Source organism: Zootoca vivipara, chromosome 5 (genome assembly GCF_963506605.1).
Source record: "Zootoca vivipara chromosome 5, rZooViv1.1, whole genome shotgun sequence".
NCBI lineage: Eukaryota > Metazoa > Chordata > Lepidosauria > Squamata > Lacertidae > Zootoca > Zootoca vivipara.
In genome coordinates, this window is record NC_083280.1 from 39,947,108 (window position 1) to 39,967,723 (window position 20,616).

General features: G+C 44.9%; 1 protein-coding gene across 2 annotated transcripts; it reads right to left on the minus strand.

The window, feature by feature from the left end:
• Positions 1 to 1,220: 1,220 nt before the first annotated feature.
• Positions 1,221 to 20,018, minus strand: LOC118093627 (nuclear body protein SP140-like protein). 2 transcript variants are annotated; one of them, XM_035133131.2, is made up of 10 exons: positions 19,847 to 20,018; positions 17,576 to 17,717; positions 15,219 to 15,384; positions 13,322 to 13,407; positions 12,802 to 12,849; positions 7,792 to 7,901; positions 6,027 to 6,138; positions 3,958 to 4,029; positions 3,681 to 3,830; positions 1,221 to 2,971 (listed from the first exon to the last, which is right to left on the minus strand). In XM_035133131.2, exons 2-10 carry the CDS (start codon positions 17,714 to 17,716, stop codon positions 2,888 to 2,890), a joined length of 969 nt encoding a protein of 322 aa, XP_034989022.2. In that variant the 5' UTR covers position 17,717; positions 19,847 to 20,018; the 3' UTR covers positions 1,221 to 2,887. The 2 variants fall into 2 exon arrangements, with proteins under 2 accessions (XP_034989022.2, XP_034989023.2); XM_035133132.2 differs by lacking the exon at positions 3,681 to 3,830.
• Between the last annotated feature and the right edge of the window lie 598 nt (positions 20,019 to 20,616).

Consider the following 20,616-nt stretch of genomic DNA (forward strand, 5'->3'; position numbering starts at 1 on the left):
GGACTCCTAGGGGCATTATATACGGGAAATGAAAGGGAAAAAATAGTAATTATCACTTGGTGCAAGAGACATAAAATAAATGCATCACCCATATCACCTTTAACCTTTTCATATTTCTGAGGCACTAATCAATAGGTGTTTTTGCATATTGATATTAGATGCATATAAAATAAAGTTTGTCCAAATAGCATAAATTTATTTATTTCAAGAATTTACATATGCTTAACTACAATAGTCTCCAAGTAGTTTACAAAGATGCAGTACAAAAAATAAAAATCAATTGAAATTATAATTGAAACTTCAGTTAAAATGCCCACTGTTTCAAGTGGTGTTAATTATCACTAAGGATCAGACAGAGGTACTATAAAACAAAGCAAAAAAAAAAAATTATTTAAGCAAGCTTTAATTCCTAAGTCTCTGACCCTCCTGGTCTCTCTATACTTTCTGTGCTGAATCTCTTTCTGATAGCTGTTCCCTTAACTTCTGCCTTAGCTCTGTCACTAAGTCTCTCTCCCTGTCTCTCCCTGTCTGCTGTCCTAACTCTCTTACTTAGTTTCACATACATTGATACACCCACTGGATTTTTTTTAGAATAATAATAATAATAATAATAATAATATATTATTTATACCCCGCCCATCTGGCTGGGTTTCCCCAGCCACTCTGGGCGGCTTCCAACAGAAATATTAAAATACATTAATTTCTTAAAGATTAAAAGCTTCCCTAAACAGGGTTGCCTTCAGATGTCCTCTAAAAGTCTGGTAGTTGTTTTTTCTTTTTGACATCTGGTGGGAGGGTGTTCCACAGGGCGGGTGCCTTTTAGAAATGCAGTATGTGCTGGAAGTTAAAGAGAGGGGAGGTTGTCTGACCTCAACTGAAAGGGAGTTCCATAAAATTGGACCCAAAATAAAAAATGCACATCTCCTAGCAAGCCATGCATCTGAGCCATGCCATTAACAGTGACTTCTGAAGACCACGCTGATCAGGCAGAGATATAAGGGATTAGTTGGTCCTCGAGGTATCCTGAACCCAAATTGTTATGGGCCTTGTAAATTTTAGGTTTCACACCACTTACGTGGGTGTTATGTTCTGGGCCCTCATGCACATAAGTTAGGGCTGCCATTATTTCAAGTAGTAAAAATCCGGACACCCCTAAAGTTGTTGAGGTTTTTTTAAAGGAAACCCAAAATTGTTGAGCCGAAAGTTGTTGAGTCTATTTCCCTCCCTCCCTCCCTCCCTCTCTCTTCAACTAGAGTTGGGACTGGCTGGAGACTGGAGGATAGGTTGGAGGCTGGAGGCAGCTGCTGTTAGGTAGCCTAAACAAAGCTCCACTGCATCTCAGGACTCTTTGGGACTTCCTCCACCTTCACTTATGTCCTCTTCAGGCTTCGGGGAGAGGCTCCTGGTGAGCCACGAGGACTCTCCAGCTCTCTCCCATCCTTTCCTGGCATGATTCCATTTATTTATTAATTTATTTCCCAGCACCACACATGTACAAGGTCATGTGTGAGTGGCACGCACATAAGTCGAGGGGGGGGGAATGCCTGCATTATAAGAATATTGATCCTGGCCTGCTAGCATATGGACAGTCACTGCAGACTTTTGAGCACTGGAGTTATGTGGGGGAGATAATATGACGCCCTCCAAACTTGCCAAAATATATATGTTAAAATCTAATCTCCTGGAAGTGTGAGGAGATGGAGGGGACTATGATCCATGTATGGTGGAACTGTGAAAAAGTTAAAAGATTCTGGGGATGTATTCATGAAGAGTTAAAAAAGATGTTTAAAACTTCTATAGAGAAAAAACCAGAAGTATACCTATTGCATATTTTAGGAAAGGATATCCCACAAAACAAGAAAAGATTATTCTCATATGCTACAGCCGCAGCTAGACTATTACTTGCAAGGAACTGGAAAGGAAATATTATCCCCACAAAGGAAGATTGGGAATGTTAATTAAGTGAATTTATAGAGTTGGCAAAGGTAACAGCAACTATAAGACATCAGACTAACCAGAAATTAAGGTCAGAATGGCAATGCTTTGAGGATTACATTAAAAAACACTGTTCTAAGGATAATATGTTGATATGTAAAGGCCAAGTTTGTAAAGTAGAACTAGAAAAAAGTAATATATTAAGGATATTAAGGAAGAGCAAAAGACGCAATGTTAATAAGAATTTAAAGATTAAGAGATGATGAGTATTGGGGGAGGGAGGCCACAGGGTATATTATTTTTGTTTGTTCTTTAGTTATTATTTTGTATTTTTATTTCTAATTGAATAGTGTATATCTCTGGAAAATAAAATAAAAACTAAAAGGAAAAAAATCTGTTCTCCTCAACAATCTAGCTGCAATGTTTTGCAACAGCTGGAACCTCTGGACCTGCTTTTGGTTGTGGGGAGAGGGTGGGATTAAGCGAGTGCTTTTTATGGGGGGACACAGGGGTATGCATATCTAAGTTGCAAATCTAAGTTTGGCCTCATTGAGAGGCAGTATTACAATATGAGTAGGAAAATGAGAGTACCCCTAAACATTTTTAAGGGGGAAAAAGCCCTGGATTAAGCTAAGGAAATAGAAGAAACCATTGCTATGGCCATGATATAAATCTGACTCTTTAGCCAAATAACTTGAGCACGTAGAATAAATTTTCCCAGTACGGTACTTCCTGCAAACCCACCTAAAATCCCCATGGCAATTCAATTTCTAAATCCTAAAGACTGCAGGTAGCATTATGTATCCTCCCGAGTAATAAAAATGAAGTTATACATATATAAAGCAACATTTTTAAAATTTGTCATTAAGTATTACTTATACAGATATCCAATTTTTACATAATGCATGGAAAACTGGTTAGCTGAGAAACTGGCTCACATTTAAGAAATTGGTTACAGAATAGAAAACACTTCCCGAAACTTCTTTTCAAACTCAAATTTCAGTTCTTTTCCATCTTTCACCCTGTCATTATTGTCCTAGAAAAAAAAATTAAATGTTCACTTTGATATGTGTGGAGCCTGTTGCTTTATTTGTTTAAATTTTACCATTTTGCTTCAAACCATTTACATCAAGGGAAGCTGTTTATTTAAATATTTCTGCTGTCCTGCTCTACTAGACAATTCAGGTTGTTAGCAATTTATGCAGCAGTGCAATGAAATAGTAGATTCTCAGTTATTTATACAGACAACTCTCAATTTACACCGGGGTTACATTCTGAGGATAGAGCATAAGCCAAAATTGTGCATACTCAAAACACATTGGGTTCAATGACAGGTGGGATTACCAAAGTCTTTCCCCCCCAGATGCCCACCTCCTATTAATTTCTTTGTATTATTTGTTGCCAAGCGTATGGAGCTTAATGCACACAAGTTACGAGTTACTTTTACTGTAATACAGACATTCACCAAGCTTTCAAAGACAAAAGGGGTTCCAAGGGGGGATTCTTGGGAAATGCATGAGGATGGCGGACTATGAGACACTGTGATCATTGTGAGAGAGGTTGTGAGCATGTGTGAGGGAGGAAGAAATGGGAAATGGACTAAATCACCTTTGGCTCTTTCCCACCCTGATGATTTTGTTTTTAATTTCAATTAGAATGGAAATATAACTATACCTCCTCCACCCACTCCTGCATCTTTAAAATGCACTGGCAAGGAACTGTAGGGAAAAGAGACTGGAGCTCACCTTATAAAACTTCTGGAAATTATTGAACATCAGGTGCATATCTTTTTTGAAAGCTCCCAATGTATCGTACTTTTCTTTTCTTTTATGTAACTTCCCTGCTATCCGCTTGAGCCACATGGGTCTCTTTACGATGGCATTATAATTTTGTATCTGTTAAATCAGCACATCAGAAAAGAATATTTGTAGAATTTTCTGCAATTTCAACTCAAGCACTTGTAACATTTTAAAGAACCATTTCTGCATCAGTGTCCCAAATATTGCAATCAACAAGACTTACTGTAGCTGGATTGTCAACAAAATGACAACTCTTGGGCTTACACCAGATCCACAAAAGCAGTAAGTCACATTTCTATAAAACAAAAGAAACTGATATTTAAGGAGTCTCAAATAAAATAAGGATCCCATGCCAATAAATATGCATTTGTTATATTTACTTGGAAACAACTCTGAGTAATTTCAATGAAATTTGTATTCAAAGAAGTATCCTTAATATACAGGTGAAACTCGGAAAATTAGAATATCGTCGCAAAGTGCATTTATTTCAGTAATGCAACTTATTATTATTTATTTTTCTTTTACTTTTTATAAATGCTTTCTTTTGGAAATTCCACAGTAATAAAACAAATAGTTACAATAATACAAAAATAAACATTGTTGTTGTTGTTGCTGTTGCTGTTTAGTCGTTTAATCACGTCCAACTCTTCATGACCCCATGAACCATAGCATGGCAGGCACTCCTGTCTTCCACTGCCTCCCTATTACATTTCTATTACATCCCTATTACATTTCATTAATTACATTCCATTTATAATTGACCCACCTAACGACAAATAATTACAATTACAACAAATAAAGGCTTGACATATCTTGTTTTGCATGCCATGCATCTATCTCATAAATTGGTTTCACCTTTTAAGTTGCATTACTGAAATAAATGCACTTTTCGATGATATTCTAATTTTCCGAGTTTCACCATATCACAACCAAGATAATGTTTCCTTGGTAATGAGATTTTAGTTATCAATTAAGAAATTGTAATTAATCATCAAGCTTTACGTGCTTAGTTCATTGATTAAATCTGCATATGTACAAAACAAAATTTAACATAAAATTTGAATTTAATTTTATTCTGATGCATGTTTTTCTTTAGAACTTTGGCAAAAGCAATAATATCAACACTGAAAGAGCACAAGGCCAACTATTTCATGATGGTGCTAAAACCAGGATTTCCAAGACCCTCTTATTTGTTTTTTAATAGAGTAGTAACAATAACTTTGATAAGCAAAGCTAGCGATGTTGGTCCATATTGCTGCTATTTTAGTAATCTTAAATAAATATCCTATACTTTTGTGTGTTGATTTGGAGCCATGCCTTGGTCTAAACCCAGTATCTCAGATCTCTTTAGTCACCTCTGGCTTTTGTGTAAGTCAGTGATTTTCAGTCAATGTGCCATGGCACCCTGGGGTGCCTTGAATGATGGTCAAGGGTGCTGCGGGAAACACTGGCCTCTGTCCCTCTTTTCTTCCCTCCCTCCCTCCTCTGATGCCCTCTTGTGTCTTTGCCTCCCAAAGGCTTGCACGGCTGTTTGTTGCAGCAGCCCTGGCTACAAGCTCCTCAGGCAAATGGTGCTTTTGGGGCTGGCTAGGGGGTATTTCCCAAGGCCCCTGTGGGGCAGGGTGAGGAGGCACCTCTCTTTGGGGCAGGGGGGCAGCTCAGAGACCAGGGGTGGCAGCAGTGGCTGCCTGGAGGACTCCCAAGGATTCAGAACAGGAGAGGAGGCTGAGGGACTCCTCCACAGGGGAGGGTGTTCAAAAAGGGGTGAGAGGCTGCCAGCTCTGCAGGCAAGGGGTGACATAACTGGGCTACTGACCCCCACAGGGGTGTCACAGAAAGAATGAAGTTGGCCAAGGGAGCCATGGACCCAAAAAGGTTGAAAACCTCTGGTGTAAGTGTTTCATTTTGCTGGAAGCTTCAGGCTGCAGAAAGTGGTGATTTAGCTGTTACTTTCTGGAATCTCATAAGGGCTCAGTGAGCCACAGGCACCCTCTGTAAGACAGGGGTTATAGCAGCATACCTGTTAGGGGACTTGGATTGACTCTGAACCCATAAACCCTGACAAACAGTCGTTTAGGTATTTGGGTCCTAAGCCATTTAGGGCTTTTACGCTAGTGCTAACACCTTGAGTTAGATTTGATAGCTTACAGGAACAGAGATTTCCTGTAAGGCTTAAGGAAAGGGAAACAAAATTTTGATCATCCCAGATTTTTAAGCAATTAATGTCACAGCCCTAATTTTGCTATGTTGCCTGTCATTTAACTGAAATAGAAAAAGGTTGATGTAGCTCACCACAATTCTCTTGCCACGCATATTCAATTTCAGAACCTGGTCCTTATTACGGGGACGGTCACGGACTAGATCTTCGTGTTGGCAAAAGGTACATTTCCACTTACCGGTATTTCTGAAAAGCAGAACAAAGTGTGATAATGCCATTGAATGCAATTTGCATAAAATACTGCCACACTGGTAGTTGTTGATTATTATTTTTTATGATTAATTCTGCAAGTTTGCCATACATTAAACAAACAATGCTTTCAGAAAAGAATAGGATAACACAGGGGTGGCCAACCTCCAGGAGACTGCGACCTACTCAAAGTTCTTGAGCTTTTTTTAGAGGACAGGAGGGGGGGGAATGACACATTTTAGTGGGGTTCATGTCAAAGTTGTTCAACTTATTTTACAGAGGGTATGGCGATTACTCGCTCACCAAAATATCGCTGCAAAGACTCCATTCTTTGTTTCAGTTCCACAGAATGCAGGGAGGGAAGAGGGGGCAGGTTGGGTGCTTTTAGACAAAAGCAAAGCAAAAGGAGCCCACACAGTGATCAACTGCAGCCTCCCAGGGATCGAACAGTCGATCGACCTGTTGGACATCCCTGGGATGACAGATCCTTGGCTGAATAAGCATCAGAACCAAGAAGAAGAAAAGGGCTTAGACACAGGGCCAGGCCAATGCATCTTGGCACCTGAGGGGTGAGTGAGTTTTTACATTGGGAACTAGGAGGGAATAAAATCAACCTTATCTGATGGTTGAAATGTGATTCGAAGGAAATAAATCTTACCTGATGGTTGAAGTGGAAATCAAAGGCTGTCATAGGGCAGGGGTGAAGGGGCTCACTCTGACTCATGGCAGGTGGGTGCAGATCCCAGGAGACCCCAGAGGGCAGACCCTGCGATTTTCTCCCTACACTTGATCTTAGCCAAAAGGCCGAGAAGCTCCCTAGGAGTGAGAGGAGTAGCAGCATCTCCTATTTGCTAGGAGGCTGCTGTGGAGGTGGCACAGGGTAGGCTGCCGTGGGGACATAATAACCAGCCTTCAAGGAGCATTCCTTTGATGCCAGATCTTCCGCCCCTGTGGATCCTGCTGCCTAGGGTGCCAACTTGAATAAAATAGGGGGGAGGTGAGCCCCACCCTGCATAAGTGAACACATGATGCAGTGCACACACCCTATTTGAATGGCAATGCCCATCAACTTTTGGGGTGCCCAGCTCCTCATATTTTATTGGGGGAGGCAAAGGCAGCTTGGCCCCCTGGGAATTGCCTCCCCTTGCCACATAGGTGGGCCAGCCCTGGTTAGTCAGAATAATCAATAATAAGCACCAATGGGAACTAGGTCTTCTATCAAAGAAAGTAATGCTACTCTGTTGGCTATAAAATATTACTGAAAACTACTGTTATAGTTTTGTTTACCTTCGCTAATATTCATTAACCTGTTACAAGATGTTTTAATCTGTGCAGCTTTCCTTATACAGACTTGCACCTTAACTCAACATGAGAATAATATGAAATTTGGCATGAAATGCAAACCACACTGCTGCCAACATTAATTCAGATGTCCACAGTTGAGATGTCTAGAGCTTGGCAAGTTATTGTTGGGCTTCAAATAGTTTAAGGCAGTTTTAGCCTGAGTCATGGGCTACAATTCATGTTGTGTGACTTTGCAAATGTAGCAGGTGCTTTAGTTGTAATATATTGATGTTGTTAATACAGGGGTTTCCTGACTATTCATAGGTCACCTTAATACATAAATTGAGGTGGAGAAACTACTGGTACCTTTTCTTAGCAGATATTTTCGGAATATGGCAATCATCATGAAAGCATCTGGGGCATGAACTGCAGTGTATCAGTGAATCTTCTTTCTTACACACAATACATTCTTCAGGCTGAAGAGGAAAAAACAGTCACTGTAAAAAATAAATTATTCAAAATGCATGGGGGGGGGAGTTTTAATATGTGATGTTTCTTGTACACCATCTCGTGAGGGCAAAAGCCCTGAAATGTGATTTTAAAATATTTTAACAAAGGATATTCAGCTGGCAGACACATCATCATTATCAAAATAAACAATGGTGTGGAGAAGAGGATTTTTTAAAACAAGATTTTGTTATTTTTGATGCAACAAATAACCTCTGGTAGTTTTCTTTAAATATATTCAGTTTATTACATGATATATACTCAGCATCTTCCTATTTTCTTGGTTTATTACTTATGTGACAGCTTGAAGAGCAGGAAGCCAACGCAGGTAACATTTATTGGACCATAAGGAAAGCAAAGAGGGTGTTAAGCATATGCAGCACCGGGGTGCAAAGATCTGCCCGACACCCCCCCCCCAAGGTTGCCCAGGGTTGTCAACCTTTTTTTTTTTAGAGAGCTGGCACCACGCCAGCTCAGGAAAAGAAAAAAACAGGGGCAGGCTAAAATTGATTCCTTTGCCGTTATGCAAGCAAGCAATCTAATAAATTGAGTTGCAGAACAATCCAGTGCAGCAACAAGGCAGAATATTTTTTTAAACCTCGCTAAAAGCTCAAGATCCGAAATGAACTAACACAGCGTTTAATTTGAAAGAAAGGAAGCTGACAATTAAGACTCCTAAATAGCCTGTGACAGCCCTTATCAAAAATGGTCGCTGCTTAGTAGACCACAATATGAGTCAACAATGTGATGCTGCAGCAAAAAAAGCTAATGCTATTCTAGGCTGCATCAACAGAAGTCTAGTATCTAGATCAGGCATAGGCAACCTTGGCTCTCCAGATGTTTTGGAACTACAACTCCCATGATCCCTAGCTAACAGGGCCAGTGGTCGGGGATCATGGGAGTTGTAGTTCCAAAACATCTGGAGAGCCAAGGTTGCCTATGCCTGCTCTAGATCAAATACCACTCTACTCTGCCTTAGTCAGACCACACCTGGAATACTGTGTCCAGTTCTGGGCGCCACAATTTAAGGAGGACATTGACAAGCTGGAACGTGTCCCGAGGAGGGCAACTAGGATGATCAAGGGTCTGAAAACCAAGCCTTATGAGGAGTGCTTGAAGGAGCTGAGTATGTTTAGCTTGGAAACGAGGGGTCTGAGAGGAGATATGACAGCCATCTTCAAATATTTGAAGGGCTGTCACATGGAAGATGGAACAAGCTTGTTTTCTCCCACTCTGGAGGGTAGGACACAAAACAATGGCTTCAAGTTACATGAAAGGCGATTCCGACGAAACATCAGGAAGAACTTTTCTGACAGCAAGAGCCCTTCAACAGTGCAACAGATTCCCTTGGGAGGTTTTGCACTTTCCTTCCTTGGAAGTTTGTCATAAGAGGTTGGATGCTGTCATGGATGCTTTAGTTGAAATTCCTGCATTGCAGTGGGTTGGACTAGATGACCATTGGGGTCCCTTTGAACTTTACAATTCTAAGATTTTGTAAAAGGTCCTTACAACATAACGCAATTTAGTCCCATATGATTAAAGTAAAGGGATCCCTGACAGTTAAGACCAGTCGCGGACGACTCTGGGGTTGTGGCGCTCATCTCGCTTTACTGGCCGAGGGAGCTGGTGTACAGCATGGCTAAGCCGCTTATGGCAAAACCAGAGCAGCGCACGGAAATGCGGTTTACCTTCCTGCTGGAGCGATACCTATTTATATACTTGCACTGCATGCTTTCGAACTGCTAGGTTGGCAGGAGACCTTCTGATCGGCAAGCCCTAGGCTCTGTGGTTTAACCCACAGCGCCACCTGCATCCCCCATATGATTAAGCAATTATAAATAAATGAGTCCCCCCCCCCACCCTGAGAATAATGCACTCAGAAAAACTGGTTTCTGCCTATCTTTTTGGGTAAGATGCTTCAGTCATAATTATAGGCTACATCCAACTAAATCCTACTTAGGGCAGACCCTTTGAACTTAACATTTGGATTTTTAATTCATTTCAGTTAGTCCAGGCATCCCCTTCAGATGTTTTGGCCTACAACTCTCATGATCCCTAGCTAACAGGACCAGTGGTCAGGGATGATGGGAATTGTAGTCCAAAACATCTGGAGAGCCGAAGTCTGGGGATGCCTGAGTTAGTCCATTCTGAGTAGGACTAGCATCTGAGGCTACCCTGTGAGAGAGGGGGGGAGGGGAGGGGGATATATGTAAATTTACATAGCAGGAGGAGAGCAAATAAGGGCTGAGAGCAAATATAAAAAGGATGGGACAGCTGCATATTCCTGCATTGCAGAGGTTTGGACTAGATGATCCTCAACAGGGTCCCTTCCAACAAGGAAAGGAGCCGAAAGGGCAAAATCGCTTCCCAAAGGTGTCTTTCCACATGAGAAAGGATTTAAAGCGAGGCAGGAAACAGTTAAGCAGGGACTGGTTGAGCTTTTTTAAGGGAGGCTTGTGGCGCCTGGAAGAGCGGAACAGGGGCAAGGACGAAAGCAAGCACTGCAAATTCAGCCAAGGGAGTGCGAACGCAGCAACGAAAAGCAGACAGTCAGGGTCCTAGCGCCTCTGCAACAGTCAGATACATGGAGATTCTTTTTATAGAAAAACAAATTGGGATTTTGTTGCCCCCCTTTTGGATGATACTGCTTCCCACGGCCCCACATTGCGATGCCCCTGGCAGCAGCAGCTCCCCGCCGGCGGCTGCCTATGCAGCGGGAAGGTGATTCCAGTCCGGGTTTTGAGGCTGGGGCGAGCGTGGGATGGCAATTCCAGACCATAGCTGTCAACTATCAGATTTGAAAATAAGGGATCAGCAGCCTCACCTGTCCCGGGGACAGTCTACGGTATATCTAACAATCCAGGATAGCAGCGGAAAGGGTGCTGGAATAAGGGAATTTCCAGCAAAAAAAGGGAAGGTTGAAGCTTGGAATAAAGGAGTTTCCCGCAAAAAAAAGGGGGGGGAGGGTTGACAGCTTTGTTCCAGACCGGGTTTTGAGGCTGGGGCGAGCGCACAGCTTGGAGAGAGAGACGAGCAAAAGAGCTTTGCTTGCTCGGCTCATGTCCCTCCCTGCAGCTGGGGAATGCGGCAGCTTCAGCAGCGGGCAACATAGCTGCCAAGTTTTCCCTTTTCTCGCGAGGAAGCCTATTCAGCATAAGGGAAAATCCCTTAAAAAAAGGGATAACTTGGCAGCTATGGCGGGCAACCTGCGCCCCTAAGAATGCGGCAGCCGGGTGCCATGAACCACTTGAACCTATTGAGATAATAGCCCGTATTTGGCTAATTATTGATAACACAGCTTTGTGAGACAGAAAGATAGCAGAGAAATCTATCTGCCTACGAACAAATTCTCAGCTGCGTTGCAGACGTAGCAAAAATACTCGCCCAGTACACTCCGTCACAAATGTCAAGCCTCTGTTTCTAAAAAACCCAGAAACTTTTACACCCAAGTTCAGATCACATTCCGTAGCAGCGAAAACTTTACCCGACTTTCTGTGCCTGTGAAATAACTCACTCAACTCCCTTGTTCGTTAAAACAAAGAAGATTTATTGCTTAGGGCAGCTCAGCCGGGTAAGTTCATCTCCATCTCAGCTGAAGCTGCGACACGAAACAGACAGGATACAAACATACAGTCTCATATAACAGAAACAACAGTCACACAGGTACTTCCTGTTTACTTCCTGTTTATGTGAGTACAGGCCCCGTGATCCAGGACGATTGCTGAGCTATTAACCCTCTCAGCTCACAGAACCACCAGGTAAAGATGGCCCTGTTCCCTTGTAAAATTACTCACTGGTCCTGACTTGACTTTTCAGCTTCTGAATAAAGATAATTCCTCTATATCCTGTTTTTGTTTTTGTTTTATTCCTTTTATAAGTTGCATATGTGGAGCTGAGCTTATTATATCAGGGTATTCTGCATTTTCCTGCCCAACTAGCAGTTCAATAGCACGTCAAAGTGCAAGTAGAGAAATAGGTACCACTCCGGCGCAAAGGTAAACAGCGTTTCTGTGCGCTGCTCTGGTTCGCCAGAAGCGGCTTAGTCTTGCTGGCCACATGACCCAGAATCTGTCTGCGGACAAATGCCAGCTTCCTTGGCGTATAAAGCGAGATAAGCGTGCAACCCCAGAGTCATCCTTGACTGGACCTAACGATCAGGGGTACCTTTACCTTTTTTTATTCTGCATTTTCTTGATCCAAACTTCCCTCAACATTTTTGGACTGCTACCATAGGCTTGACCTTGATGGCTCCCATATCTCCTGAGGGAGAGCAGGGAGAGCGAACTCAGGTAGTGAGTGCCAAAACATGGACACTGGGAAACAAGAGGAAGTCATCACCATGTTTAGGAAAACCTGGGATTTGCAGCAGTGCAAACACTATTTAGGGAACAAACCTAAAGGAGCCCACAGAGGCTTGGGAGTGAAGTTGCACCCCTCCCAAGTCTCCTCAGGAGGAGAGTGATCCCCGCAGAGGCTTGAGAGGGAAGCTGCACGCCCACCAGCCATATGGTTGGCTGGGCGCAGCTTCCATCCCAAGTCTCTGCGGGGATCCGCGCAGCTCCCCTACTTGCTGGGGTGCCCCTGAGAGGCCAGCACCCTGGTGCAACAAACCACTAAGCCCTATAGGAAAGACGCCTCTGAGTCCCCTCTGAAATAAACATCACAATTATTAGGTTTACTCTGAGGCATAATCAGAATCCCAAAACATCACCTGAATTTAGGGAATGAACTCATAAGAAATTAGACACCTTACTACGGATATATGTTTCAAATCTAGTAGGAGAATATTTCATTCAGCTGGGACATTCTGCTGCTAACCTTAAAGTTGCTATGCTTGAACAATGGTAAAAGTGTTCATAATTTGTTTACCTTATTTTTCTCCAGCGGAGCTCGTGCTGGCTCAGGTAGCTTGCCGTCCTGAAATAAACATCACATTTACAGTGGTACCCCGGGTTACAAACACTTCAGGTTACAAATGCTTCAGGTTACAGACTTCACCAACCCAGAAATAGTACCTCGGGTTAAGAACTTTGCTTCAGGATGAGAAGAGAAATCGTGTTCTGGCGGTGCGGCGGCAGCGGGAGGCCCCATTAGCTAAAGTGGTGCTTCAGGTTAAGAAGAGTTTCAGGTTAAGAACGGACCTCCAGAACGAATTAAGTTCTTAACCAGAGGTACCTCTGTACTGTATTAGGTTTGCTCTAAGGCACAAACAGAATCCCAAAACATAATCTGAATTAGATGGTGGAAATGAGACATATTACTGACACCTTTCTATTTATATTTGTTTAAAATCCAGTAGGAGAATATTTCATTCTGCTGGGACGTTCTGCTGCTAACCTTAAAATTGCTATTCTTGAACAATGGTAAAAGTGTACATAATTTTGTTTACCTCATTTTTCCTCTGGGGAACTCCTGCTGTTCCACAGGTTACCCGCAGTGTCCTGTCCTGGGAATCTAGATTTTGCTGTTGTGTCCCTTTTCCAAGATGAAGTGAAGAAACAGATGTCAAAGGCTACAGTTCCCATATTTTGAGCTCCCGACAAATGACAGCCATCTTAAGGCAACCTGCTCGCTGTCATCTCTGCAGGCTTTTCTAATCATGATGTGTCTAGTGGGCACATTTCTTACGGCAACTCCAAGGAGGACCTACTCGTCATACTGCATCCAGGAAATGTGCATCTTATGGGGGCCCAGAGAAGGACCTTCTTTACTGTGCCCCCCACATTACAGAATGACCTCCCCTTGCAGACAGAAGGGGCACCTAATTTCTTATTTATACTCCACCCATCTGGCTGGGTTTCCCCAGCCACTCTAGGCAGCTTCCAACAAAATATTAAAATACAATAGTCTGTCAAACATTAAAAGCCTCCCTAAACAGGGCTGCCTTCAGATGTCTTCTAAAAGTCTGATAGTTGTTTTTCTCTTTGACATCTGGTGGGAGGGTGTTTCACAGGGCGGGTGCCACTACTGAGAAGCATAGCTGCCAAGTTCTCCCTTTTTTTAAGGGAAATTCCTGTATGCTGAATAGGCTTCCTCGTGAGAAAAGGGAAAACTTGGCAGCTATGCTGAGAAGGTCCTCTGCCTGGTTCCCTGTAACATGGCTTCTCGCAGTGAGGGAACCACCAGAAGGCCCTCGGCACTGGACCTCAGTGTCCAGGCAGAAAGATAGGGGGGGAGACGCTCCTTCAGGTATACTGGACCAAGGCTGTTTAGGGCTTTAAAGGTCAGCACCAACACTTTGAATTGTGCTTGGAAACATACTGGGAGCCTATGTAGGTCTTTTAAGACTGGTGTTCAGCGGCATAGCGAGGTGCCATGACACCCAGGGCGACAAATTGCTATGCACCCGGGGGGTGGGGGGTGCGGCGTCGCTACGTAACAATGCATGCATTGATACGTGGTGGGGTATCGCCGCCCCCTCATGCCTCCAAAGTCGCGCGCCTCCAGCGCCAAGCTCCAGGTAGAAAGCCCACTCGGTGCGGCTTTTTACCTGAAGTTTGGCGCTGGAGGCGAGTGGCTTTGGAGACACAGGGGGGCGGCGATACCCTGCCACATAACGACGCATGCGTGTTACGTAGCGGGGTATCACCGCCCCCGGCGACTCCAAAGCCACGTGCCTCCAGCGCCAAGCTCCAGGTAGAAAGCCCGCTCGGTGCGGCGCGCCTGCCCTGCGACTCCCAAGCCGAGCCTCCAGTCTCCCGGTAAAAAGTCCGCTCGGCGCGGCTTGGGAGTCACAGGGGTGGGGGTGCCAAGTGCCAAGACGGCGGCTACCTATAGTCCAGCTGCTCTGCCTGCTGGTGAAAACATACCTATTTGCATAGGCACTCCTGGGCAATGATCCTTAGGACCAACATACTGAACTCTGAATATTCTCATTTATGTTTTATCGTTATTTTAGTGCACTGGTTTTATTTTGTATACTACATTGTTATATTTCACAACAAATATCACTCTATCAATAATTTTCAATACATTAATTAATGCACAAGTATTTTTAAATGTCATTTGTGGTGGCAGGTAGAGGCATAGCTGCCAAGTTATCCCTTTTTTAAAGGGATTTTCCCTTATGCTGAATAGGCTTCCTCGCGAGAAAAGGGAAAACTTGGCAGCTATGGGCAGAGGACTGACACCAAGTGAATGCATGGCTGGGGAAAGACTTGAAGAAGGCTTTATGGCTCAGACACTGACTATACCATTTCTCAAATGCTAATAATTTTTGATTCTTTTTGGCTATATATCTTTAAGGCTCAAATGGTAGCTTTAGTCCCAAATACAAGATAATTTACCATTTCCTAGGATTTCATATAGTGGCTTTAAGTCTTCATATGCTTTCAGGTTACTGCTGCAGAAGATTTCCTTTATTGCTGGCAGATTGCTCTGAATGCTCTCAAGGACATCGTATACCACTTCTTGAATATCATTTGGATTTGCCTTTCCCTTATCTTCCCAATTCTAGAAAGAAACAATACAGGGTTTTTAATCTCTGTCTTCAAAACATCTTTTAGACTGAAAATACAGAGTAACTTTCCCATTTCCCACCAGACCGAACAGCAGATTATTTGGGTAGTCATCCCAGCACAATCAAAGGAAGGAAAAATGGTCAATGTAATTTTATCCTCCTTTGTACAGCTTGCATCTCTCTGAACAGCTAACATCCTATCCTATGCCTTTTACCAATGGCAGAGGAAGATTCAAGGCATTAGGCCACAAGCTACAAGGTGGAAGGAATTGTAGAATCATAGAATCGTAGAATTTCAGCATTGGAAAGGACCCTGAGGATGCTCGAGTCCAATGCATGAATATGCAACTGTCCTGTATGGAGATCAAACCTGCAATCTTGGTGTTATGAGCACCATGTTCTAACCAACTTAGCTATCCAGGCTGCTGCTATTTCATTTCACTTAACTTTTAATTTGTATAGAGTCTTTCTATATTGCAATCTAACTCGGCTACGAGCGATCACCAAAGAAGACACAAGACAGTTTACAATATAAAGAAACAACAAAATATACAAGGACACACATAACAATCCGGTGCAAAACAAATAAGTCATAATAAAGGTTTGACTTAAAATAAATATCTTATATCAAATAAAGGAATATGTGATAATCAATTAGAATAAAACACGACACAATAAAATTAACTCTCAAAATATCAACAAATAATAATTAAACAGAAATTCACTCTCAACAATAGCAATAAATCATTACTAAATTATAATCAACTAGTGAAATTCATCCCGTTTAAAAACGGGCGCTAGAACGCTGCTCTCGTGCAGCGCCGGCATGGGACGGAGCTTCGGAGGTCTCCGAAGCCCCGTCTCATGCGGGAGGTGCGCGGCGAGGCGGCGGGGGGGGGAAGAGAAGCACTTCTCCCGCCCCCCCCCCCCGCCGCGCACCTCCCGCATGAGATGGGGCTTCAGAGACCTTCTCCGAAACTCCGTCCCATGCCAGCGGTGCATGCCGAGGCGGCGGGGGGGGGAGCGCTTCTCTCCCCCGCCCCCGCCGCCTCGCCGCGCCGCGCACCTCCCGCATGAGACGGGGCTTCAGAGACCTTCTCCGAAACTCCGTCCCATGCCGGCGCTGCATGCTGAGGCGGCGGGGGGGAGGAGCGCTTCTCTCCCCCGCCCCCGCCGCCTCGCCGCGCACCTCCCGCATGAGACGGGGCTTCAGAGACCTTCTCCGAAACTCCGTCCCATGCCGGCGCTGCATGCCGAGGCGGCGGGGGGGGAGGAGCGCTTCTCTCCCCCGCCCCCGCCGCCTCGCCGCGCACCTCCCGCATGAGACGGGGCTTCAGAGACCTTCTCCGAAACTCCGTCCCATGCCGGCGCTGCATGCCGAGGCGGCGGGGGGGGGAGGAGCGCTTCTCTCCCCCGCCCCCGCCGCCTCGCCGCGCACCTCCCGCATGAGACGGGGCTTTGGAGACCATCTCCGAAACTCCGTCCTATGCCGGCGCTGCGTGCCGAGGTGGCGGGGGGGAGGAGCGCTTCTCCTCCCCCCCCTGCTGCCTCGCCACGCACGCCAAGCCAGTCCCCGAGCCGAAGTGCGGCGCGGCAGGTGCTTTTCGCCGTTTGCCTCCCCCTTCGCTCCGGGAAGGCAAACGGCGAAAAGCCCCCGCCGCGCCGCACTTCGGCTCAGGGACTGGCTTGGCGGTGGCGGGAAAAAGGGGAGGAATTCCTCCCCTTCTTCCCGCCGCCGCCAAGCCAAAGCCGGCTTCCCTCGGCGCCCGCTGCCGCTTCGGCTTCCTCGGGGAAGGCAAGCAGGCGGGCTGCCTGCCTGCTTGTGTTCGCCGAGGAAGCGCCGTCCCATGCCGGCGGTGCGCGGCAAGGCTGCCGGGGGGAGCGCTTCTTTCCCCTGCCGCCTCACCGCGCACCTCCAGCATGAGACTGGGCTTCGGAGCGGCGTTTGGCGGAGCGGCGGTTGGCCGTTGTCTCTCCGTCCAATCCCTGTGTCCCTGGGGCCCATGCGCAGTGACCCAGGGACACACGGGACAACTTGGACGCAGGGACAACTTGGACTTTATTATATAGGATTAAAAAACAGCAGATTGACAATGCATTAAAAATTATTTAAAATAATTGAATTGAGCAACAAAGTAGAAATTTAACTAGAAAATAATTGCATCAATTATATATAATAGTCACCTTAAAATCTTCTTCAGATATTATTTTCTTGTCTCGTAGGCCATGGAGAAAAGGAAATAACTTGCTAATTGCAGCAGAAATCTCAACTTTATGGGCTTTGAACAAGTCCAAAGTTTGAGCAGAAGTACCTGGAGCAGACATACTACAAACAACACAAAACTATGTTTTAAAGAAATTGGAAATAATGTGGTTTTTAAACAAGCGAAATTAAGCATTATCTAGCATTCTAGAACATGGGTAGGCAAACTAAGGCCTGGGGGCTGGATCCGGCCCAATGGCCTTCTCAATCCATCCTGTGGACGGTCGGGGAATCAGCGTGTTTTACATGAGTAGAATGTGTTCTTTTAATTAAAATGCATCTCTGGGTTATTTGTGGGGCATAGGAATTCTTTCCCCCCTCCTGCCAACCTAGCAGTTCGAAAGCACGTCAAAGTGCAAGTAGATAAATAGGTACCGCTACACCGGGAAGGTAAACAGTGTTTCCGTATGCTGCTCTGGTTCGCCAGAAGCGGCTTTGGTCATGCTGGCAACATGACCTGGAAGCTGTACGTCAGCTCCCTCGGCCAATAATGCGAGATGAGCTCCGCAACCCCAGAGTCGGTCACGACTGGACCTAATGGTCAGGGGTCCCTTTACCTTTACTTAACCTCAGATCAGGCTGCAGAATTGTGCTGCTATTTTACTCTTCCCTCTTCTACTCAGCTTTAGGTGTTCTGTGTGACTAATACTTATATGGGTAGCCTTCTATATTTACTTTGAGTACCCAATTGTAGCCGAAGTGAGATTCCAATGTGAATTTAGGATTAGCAAGAGTCAAAAATAAACTAGGGGTGGAGGTGAACAGTGTTCGGAAAGAATGAAAGCTCATTCGTTTCATTTCAATTGCACGCTTTCTGCAAGGGGCAAAGGGTAGCATACCAGGCTCTCCACCACCATTAATTTTATCCATATAACAACCCTGCGAGGTAGGTAAGGTCAATATTAAAGAGACTGGCCCAAGATTGCCTTCAAGTCTGAGTCGGGGTTTCAACCTGACTCCACCCCACTAGCTGTCCAACATTCTACTCACACCACCAGATCCCTCAGTTCTTGGAGATGCTAAAAACTGTCTGTGCCCATTGAGGGCACGCGCTGGCAGTCTGAATTGCCAGCAGCAAACAGAAGCTAGCCCTTTAGTCCAGTAAAATTAGAGTTTGACCAGACACCTGTAATAAAAAGCTGGATGTTTCAGTTGGTAGCTCTGACAAAGGTATCAAAAAATCCCCCCCAGCCCCTTACTCAAAATTATCTCCTGAGTTCTTCTGAACATTCTGAGTGCAGGAATATTCACTTCACTTTGTTTCAGGTGTGCCTTATTAGTTTCAAAGATATCTATGGGTGTTTCTACTTCAGCAGCAGCCGAACTTCTGGTACTCTCAGAGGCAGCAAATGAACACACCCTGCAGTTTTCAGCTTTTTATTCCAAATGGAATAAAAAGTTTTAGGGTGTGTTCCTAAAAAGTTTGCTAACTTTTTCAGACTGCTTACCAGGGGAGAAAGAACCGACTGTATCGCTTGAGGAAAGTGAGCACAACTGGGTTTTTAAAGATTTGAAAGAGCTTGTGAGAGCTCTGGGTCACAAGCGAGAAGAGAGAGTGAGGGGGGGAAGGCTGTGCCCTCGAAATAAGAGCAGGAAGAGGCAATGGGGTTCAGATGCGCGGTGCCCTTTTTTGCCCCTTCGTATTGGAGTGGTGGGGGGGGGTAGACGGACGGACAGATAAATTTTGCCCGCAACATGCGTGTCTTCACGATGTTTTGCCCTTAGAAGAGTTTATTGGGCGTCCCTCATCCCCAGTTGCTTGCACGAAGCTTAGGCGGAGGCTCGATTCTCCCCGGTCGATTCGGATTTGTTTGCTGCGATAAGAGGCGCCTCCGGAGTCTGTGGCTCTTTTGAGAGAGGGAGCCAAGCACAGACTAGAAGCGCGTTTCCCCTGGGCCGCTTGTCTGCCTCGTGGACAGAGAGATAAAGGGGGTTCTGTTCTAGTGGGACCGTGCGCCCTCCGAGGAGACGGGGGACCCCCATGTCCACGAGCAGGGGATAACCAGGACTCTCCGGAGCAAGTGATGCTTTTGCGCACTTGGCACAGCACACTCGTTTTACAACGGATCGGTGGGAATCAAGAGACGGCGGCTACTGTCAGATACAAAATGGTGACCCGAGGAAGGCGACGCCCAGAGCCTTCGAGGCTCCTTTTCCCTTATGGCAGGAGGCCAACCTGTCCCTTGACTTACCTTTCTCCTTTTTGTCAACAGGAAGGGGCACCACCAGGTTGAAGCAAACAGATGGACTCGACCTCAGGATGTCGCCTGATAAAAGTCAAAGAAGAGAGAATGAGGAAAAAAAAATTTCTCGAAGAAAGGAAACTGAAAGTATTCCTCTTGCAAAGGTTTACGCTTCCGTCGGGGGACGAGACTGGCTGTTTCAAAGAACCTCTTGCTTAGCCGGTTTAAGAGGAAGGACAGCATAATCAAGAATTAGTATCCTCTCCTCTTTCATCAATTATTAGTATCCTCTCCCTCCCCCCCCGGGGGGTGTCATAAGAGGAACTGTACCATAGGAGCCAACTCCTAGGGATCGTGGAGTTTTCGGACCCCTCAGAGTTGATAGGAATTGCCATTCAAATAGTGCGCGTGTACCACATCATGTGATCAGTTATGTGGGGCATGACTTACCTGGGCCCCCAAAATATTTTATTCAAGTTGGCACCCCTTAACTGTACATAAGATGTGTCTTAATTTTTTTAATTATTGTTCTTGTTGCCATCTCTTAAGAGTCCATTCTGTCCCTCACACATCATGAGGAAATGCTGAGGTAGGTTTTGAATAACTGTATCTCTGTGGTTGAGCAGAGTCATTTGAGAAAGGGATGTGCGTGTTTCCTGAAGGACTGAGGCAATCCAGTCAATGTGGGGGCTCATGGCCAGAAAATGGTTTCTTGATGCAAAATCACTGAAAGCTATCAAAGTTCAAGGAGGGCTGGAAGGTGACAGTGATAGGGAACC

Excerpts from the sequence above, each read along its gene's own strand:
- LOC118093627 (XM_035133131.2), bottom strand. The coding sequence starts at position 17,716 with ATGTCTGCTCCAGGTACTTCTGCTCAAACTTTGGACTTGTTCAAAGCC. Across the intron at positions 4,030-6,026 it reads TGCGTGGCAAGAGAATTGTG|AAATGTGACTTACTGCTTTT; the intron begins GTGAGCTACATC and ends TTTGTTTTATAG. Across the intron at positions 2,972-3,680 it reads ATTTCCAGAAGTTTTATAAG|GACAATAATGACAGGGTGAA; the intron begins GTGAGCTCCAGT and ends TTTTTTTTCTAG.